The 6,324-nt window shown below is 36.5% G+C and overlaps 1 protein-coding gene and 1 pseudogene across 1 annotated transcript; one reads left to right on the top strand and one right to left on the bottom strand.

The window, feature by feature from the left end:
• Window positions 1–302: 302 nt before the first annotated feature.
• Window positions 303–4,477, top strand: LOC105110591 (protein NRT1/ PTR FAMILY 5.10-like; annotated as a pseudogene).
• Window positions 4,478–4,788: 311 nt separating this feature from the next.
• Window positions 4,789–5,821, bottom strand: LOC105110592 (beta-amyrin 28-oxidase-like). Its single transcript, XM_011005678.1, has 2 exons — window positions 5,728–5,821; window positions 4,789–5,696 (listed from the first exon to the last, which is right to left on the bottom strand). The coding sequence occupies exons 1-2, from the start codon at window positions 5,819–5,821 to the stop codon at window positions 4,789–4,791; spliced, it is 1,002 nt and encodes a 333-aa protein (XP_011003980.1).
• Window positions 5,822–6,324: the final 503 nt, after the last annotated feature.

A 6,324-nucleotide genomic window follows, 5' to 3' on the forward strand; every position in this document is an offset into this window, starting at 1 on the left:
CCATATATTATTTTATTTAGGATTTCACTTTATTATTATTATTATTATTTTTGTTGTTGTTGTTGTTGTTGTTGTTTTCACCCTAATTTATAAAATGTTTCCCTTAGATAATTATTTTACTCAATAAAAAAATTTATGTGATTCATCACTGAGTTAAGTCTTAAAAGGCCTTACTAAACTCTAATTAATCTAAATTTTAATCCTAATATAGAAAAATATATCAAGAGACTACTTATAAAATCTCAATTCAATCCAATATTTAGATTAAGAGATATGATTAATACCTTAAAAATAAATAGTAGATAATTTTACCCTTCAATCTTTTATCAGCCTCTCCATTGTACTCTTCATTCCAATCTATGATCGTGTCCTTGTTCCTATAGCAAGAGCTTTAACCAGAAAACCCTCTGGCATCACAATGCTTCAGAGAATTGGAAGTGGTATGTTTATATCTGTTGTGGCTATGATTGTTGCTGCTCTCGTTGAGATGAAGAGGCTCAAAACTGCCCAGGAACATGGACTAGTTGATCTGCCAAATGTGACGATTCCAATGAGTGTTTGGTGGTTAATTCCTCAATATGTCTTGTTTGGAGTTGCCGAAGCGTTTACCATGGTTGGCCTGCAAGAGTTTTTCTATGATCAGGTCCCCAGTGACTTGAGGAGTGTTGGTCTTTCACTCTACCTTAGTATCTTTGGTGTTGGAAGCTTTCTAAGCAGCTTTCTTATCTCTATCATCGAGAAAGCAACTGGTGGGGATGGCCAATATAGCTGGTTTGCTAATAATCTGAATCGGGCTCATCTTGATTATTTCTATTGGCTGCTAGCTGGGTTGAGTGCAGTACAGTTGGTTGTTTATGTATGCTTTGCAAAATCTTACATTTATAATAGGGGAGGCACTGTATAAACTATAAATGGAATGTTCTCTTAGCATGATTGTAATTGTTGATCTTGAACCCAGATCACTACCCGCAGCTGGGAAGCAGCCTAGGATGTTTCAAGTTCGCTCTTTGTTTTACGCTTCAAAATGTAGTATATTTTGGTATGTGAACGTGAAACTACGGCGTAATTCTTGTTCTTCATTTACTTCATGTGCCAAGGCCTGTTTGGTATTTGATTTGTGCAATAAATCATGATTGTCTGACTTAATGAATCAAGTTCGAAATCTTTGGACACCAATAGTTGAAAACATGAGAACTTGTCTGCTGCGGTCTTGCGAGTGTGATATGTTCTTTGTTCAAGTTTAATTTTTTTTAAAAAAATAATTAACAGTAACTATATTTTGAGAAATATTCATTTGTCACCTTTCTGTCTAGGACATAATTGTGGAAAGCTTAAATTTAGTTTGAGATTTTTTTATGACTTCCATTAATGGTGTTGTATATAAAAAATTAAACAAAAAGCTAGTTTATTTATATCCATCTTTTCATGATTATAGAGACTACAGAAATGAAAGAGTAAATGTATTTTTATAAAACCATGAGAACCACCTTAAATTTAAAATTCAACAATTTCATTAAAAAATATATTGGTACACCATCTCTATTCACACTTTTATATGGGTACATCGCCTTCCAATTTATTTACATGCAATATATTTATGAATATTCATCAAACAATACTAGAACCTATTCAATATAGAAAGATTATGTAACCCAATAATGCTTCATGAGGAGTCATGATCTCCTGTAGAAAAAACCTATACAACAAAAATCGCAAAATTCATAATGAATATTTGTGTTATCTGGATTACTAACAATTATCAATGATACAAGCAAAACTAATTGCACTAACATTTTTTTTTTTGGTAAATATATCAATCTAAGCTAGATTCCAATTTAATATATTTCCATCAATATTTAGTTCTTTCATTGAAACCAAACCTGATTTCACAGGTTGATAACATCTTCCTTTAGGTTTGTTTTCTTGATCTCTACTTGGATTGGCTGGACGTAAATTAAGGATTTTAAACCTACACTATTAAATAGTCAGCATGATTGTGTAATGTCTTTAAGACACCAGATACTACATACTTATCCTTTCTTTTCCGTTCTTGAGGAGCGGGCAAACAATTTGTTCATGATTCCTGGAAATTAATAAACTTATGCTGTTCAGCTTTGGGTTTAAAGTTTCTGTCATATTTTGAATTTAATTGTAGGGACTTGGCTTGTTGACTCTATCAGCTATGCTTCCTACATCTGAGTGTCAAAGTGACAGTATGTCCTGTTCTTCTAATACACTGCAAGTGATTTTATTATTTATTGCTCTCTATCTAGTAGCACTTGGCCAAGGTGGGCACAAGCCTTGTGTCCAGGCTTTTGGAGCAATCAATATGATAGACAAGACACCAAAGAGTGCAAAGCCAAAAGCTCATTCTTCAATTGGTGGTATTTTTTTATGAGTTCAGGCATCTTAGTATCGCTACTGGTTTTAACATACATTCAAGACAATCTTAGTTGGAGTCTTGGATTTGGAATCCCATGCATTATGATGATCTGTGCACTGATCATCTTCTTACTGGGATCAAAGAAATATCGGTACAGTGTTAAAAGGGAAGGGAACAACGCACTTTTGAGAATTGCTCAGGTCTTTGTGGCAGCTTTCAGGAATTGGCGATTTACTGCTTCCTCAATAGCTTCTGAGGAAGAAGGTCGTGGAACTATACCTCACCAAAGTTATGAGCAGTTCAAGTAAGAATTTATCACGTCTTTGAGGTTAAAAATTTAACACAAATTGCATCTAGTTGACCTGGAGATTTTAATTGGATGGAAATTTTTAAGTAAGGTATTGTTTGAAAATACTTTATTTTGTGAGCTTTAACCAGTTAGGATCAATGCAAAGTCCATGATATCATATTGTGATAGCAATCTGAGCTCTGATATTCTATTTAACCATTGTATGGATAACTAGTAATAACACCGTGATTCATTTTGGGGATCCAAAGCGCATTGTAGTAGGTGGAGATCCTGAAGCCTAGCCTCTGATAGCCCCTGGTGCTTAAGTGCACCTTGCACTTTTAACACTTCCAACAAAACAGTTAATTACCTCTGAAATGTCTCTGATTTATGTGCTATTAGCATCAGTAAATGGCTGTTTGTTATCCTTGGCAATTGTTTGAAGATATCAATTTTAGATTTTGTTAGGAGATGCACTTAATTATTTGTTGATATGGGTCTAAGATGCTGTATTGTCTTAGTGTGCTTGTTGATTTGCATCAACCAGTGGAGATTGTAACACTGATGTACAGAAGGGAGTGATTTTACATCACCATATAGATTAAATTGTGATGCTCTATGATATTTTATCAAGTGGGAGATTACTTCTGCTCTCTGTAGTCTTGAATCAGTGAAGTTTTACTCAAAAGACCTTTCGCTTTGCCATGTCAAGCTTCTCTAAGATAAAAATTGATTCCAGGTTCTTAAACAATGCACTGCTTACAACAGATGGCTCAAAAGAAAATCAGAAGGTTTGTACCTTTCGTGATGTTGAAGAAGCTAAGGCAGTACTCAGGCTTATTCCAATATGGACTACATGCTTGGGATATGCTATTGTGTTTCCACAGTCCTCAACTTTCTTTGTCAAGCAAGCAGCAACCATGGATAGATCAATTTCACCAGGTTTCGAGATACCAGCAGCTTCACTGGAAAGCTTTAGCAGCATTTCCATGATCCTCTGTATTGCTATCTATGACCGTCTCTTTGTTCCTGTTGCAAGAGCTTTAACAAGGAAACCATCTGGCATTGCAATGCTTCAGAGAATTGGAACTGGAATGTTTTTATCTGCTGTTTCGATAGCATTTGCTGCTCTAGTTGAGATGAAAAGGCTCGAAATCGCTCAAGAATCTGGTCTAGTCAATGAACCAAATGTGACTGTTCCAATGAGTGTTTGGTGGTTAGTTCCTTCATACGTCTTGTTCGGAGTTGCTGATGTTTTTACCATGGTTGGTCTGCAAGAACTTTTTTATGATCAGGTCCCTAGTGATTTAAAGAGTGTTGGTCTTTCACTATACCTCAGTATCTTTGGTGTAGGAAAATTTCTTAGCAGCTTTCTCATCTCTGTCATTGAGAAAGCGACTGGTGGCATTGGATGTTATAGCTGGTTCGACAATAATTTGAACCGGGCTCATCTTGATTATTTTTATTGGATACTTGCTGCGCTAAGTGTAGTGGAATTGATTATGTACATGTATTATACAAGATTTTACATTTATAGTAGGGATGAGAGAATCTAAGGCAGTGTTTTGCTTGTTACCATCTCTCCGCAGTTACAATTGTTGCAAGCATGTAGTTTGTGGGGAGAGGAGTGGCATATAGAAGGAACACAACACCTCGTTTGCTGCTAGTCTGCCACTGCTGTAATTGGTCAAAATATTTGGGTATCCATTTTTGTTTCCAATGTAAATGGTCTCAGTAAATTTGTAAATGGTAACAATTTTCTAAATGTGTATTATATATGGTGACTGATTGTCTGGCTTTTGTAATTTAGTTGCCTATAAATGTAGTTCTCAGCTTGCTGACATCCTGAGCTTTTGAGTTGTGAGATATTTGCATGCTCATGAGCTCATAAGAAAGGGAGAAAATATTTATGGTGACTTGGAAAAAAAGTGGGCGGTCAGGATTATAGTGCAGAGAGGTTCTGGGATTCGCTCTCCGATCAGTTTGGTGAGGTTGGAGATGCTTGTTATAAAAAAGGTAAACAAGAAAAGAGGTTAGGCACTTGTTGCGATGGCAACTAAAGATGCAGCTGTAAGTTCATTGTTCTAATCGAAGTATTTGCAGTTTTTAAGGCTAATTAAGGATATTTACCTTCCAAAACCCTCTGATAGATATGGGGATACTCAGCAAGATAGTACATGACCATTGTGATTGCACTACTGGTTGTATCATGGCCTGCGACGAGTAAACCCAAAACCTTGTATGCAATATCCCTTTCATTTAAAGGTTGCCCATTATCGTCCGATGCAAGAAGCATCAGGGTCAATAGATCAGTAGCTTCAGCACCTTCTTCATAATTCTCCGATGCTAGCTCCCCTTTCCTCTGCTTCATGATGGCTAGAAGCTCCTCGCGAATGATTTTGCCTCCTTTGACTGCACGGTAATAGGTTGTACCGGGAAAATTTATAGGTACTGACACAAGGCCGTTAGTGACAAGATTGAAGTGATTTTCAAGCCTGCTAACATGAGCAGGATCCTTGATGTTCATAAACAATCTACAAGCCAGTGCGAAAGTGTATTTTTTGGACAATGGCAACACCCTTACTTGTTTGTATGGGGACCAATCTGCCTCCAAATGATCTTTAGCCATTGAATCCATAACAGGAATGTAATATTTCAGAGCTTCTGGCTTGAGAATTTCAGGAAGAAATCTGCGCAATATGGTACTATCATCTTTGGAAGAGGTAACAATTTCCTCAGGAAAAGACAATATTCTCTGTATTGGGCGAGGCCACCAGGTGGTGACATACTTGTTTTCGCTCGAGAATAAAAACTTGTTGCCTGAGGCACCACAGAACATAGCCAAATTATCTCCAAGAAGGGATGTATGAAAGACATCCGTCGAGTATTTACTCATTCTATCATTTACGAATTTCTCAGGTGTTCCACTCCTGCCATCTCTCACAAAGTCCCATGTTTCTCCGATGATCGGCCATCCTGTTTTTCCCGGCGGAAATTCGGCATTGGAGGATTTTCTTCTGTATGCTGAAAAGACAAGATAAAGAGAGAGATATACATAGTACAGCAGGAGGAAGGAGATACGAAAAGAGGAGTCTGAGATCCACGTCCATGCACTTGGCCGCAACAACCAAAAGGATTATCAGCGGCATGGTGGGCACATCACGTTGCCATGGCATAGAAAAGGATGGTTGATATATATCAACAGAACAGGTCGATCAAGTCCTTTTGATCAACTAAGATATTTCTGGCTGGTCAAAGCTGGTTTGCTCAACGTTTCTCTTTTATGTTAGTGCCTTCTCCGGTGCCGGGCCAGTCATGGTGCCCGACAGATACTTTAAATATTAAATTAAAAGAAATCTAAAAGATTTATTGATTTAACGATGCATCCTCTCGCAGCAGTGTTCTGTCCTTCTTTCTGGTTTTTTAAAGAAGATTTTGTTAAGCTCTTAAAAAAATAGTTAATATTTTTATTTATTTATTGCTATTGTGAATTGAGATCTTTTCATTTTCCTTAAGGCGTGATGGACCGAGTTTCTAAAATTAATATTTGACAAGTACCCTTACAATACTTGTATTCAGATTAAATTTACACAATATATAAAAGAAATTACATGAAAATTAAAAATAAAAGCAATAAGACTATCAGGACATG

The sequence above is a fragment of the Populus euphratica genome, unplaced genomic scaffold (assembly GCF_000495115.2).
Source record: "Populus euphratica unplaced genomic scaffold, PopEup_1.0 scaffold257.1, whole genome shotgun sequence".
Classification (NCBI taxonomy): Eukaryota; Viridiplantae; Streptophyta; class Magnoliopsida; order Malpighiales; family Salicaceae; genus Populus; species Populus euphratica.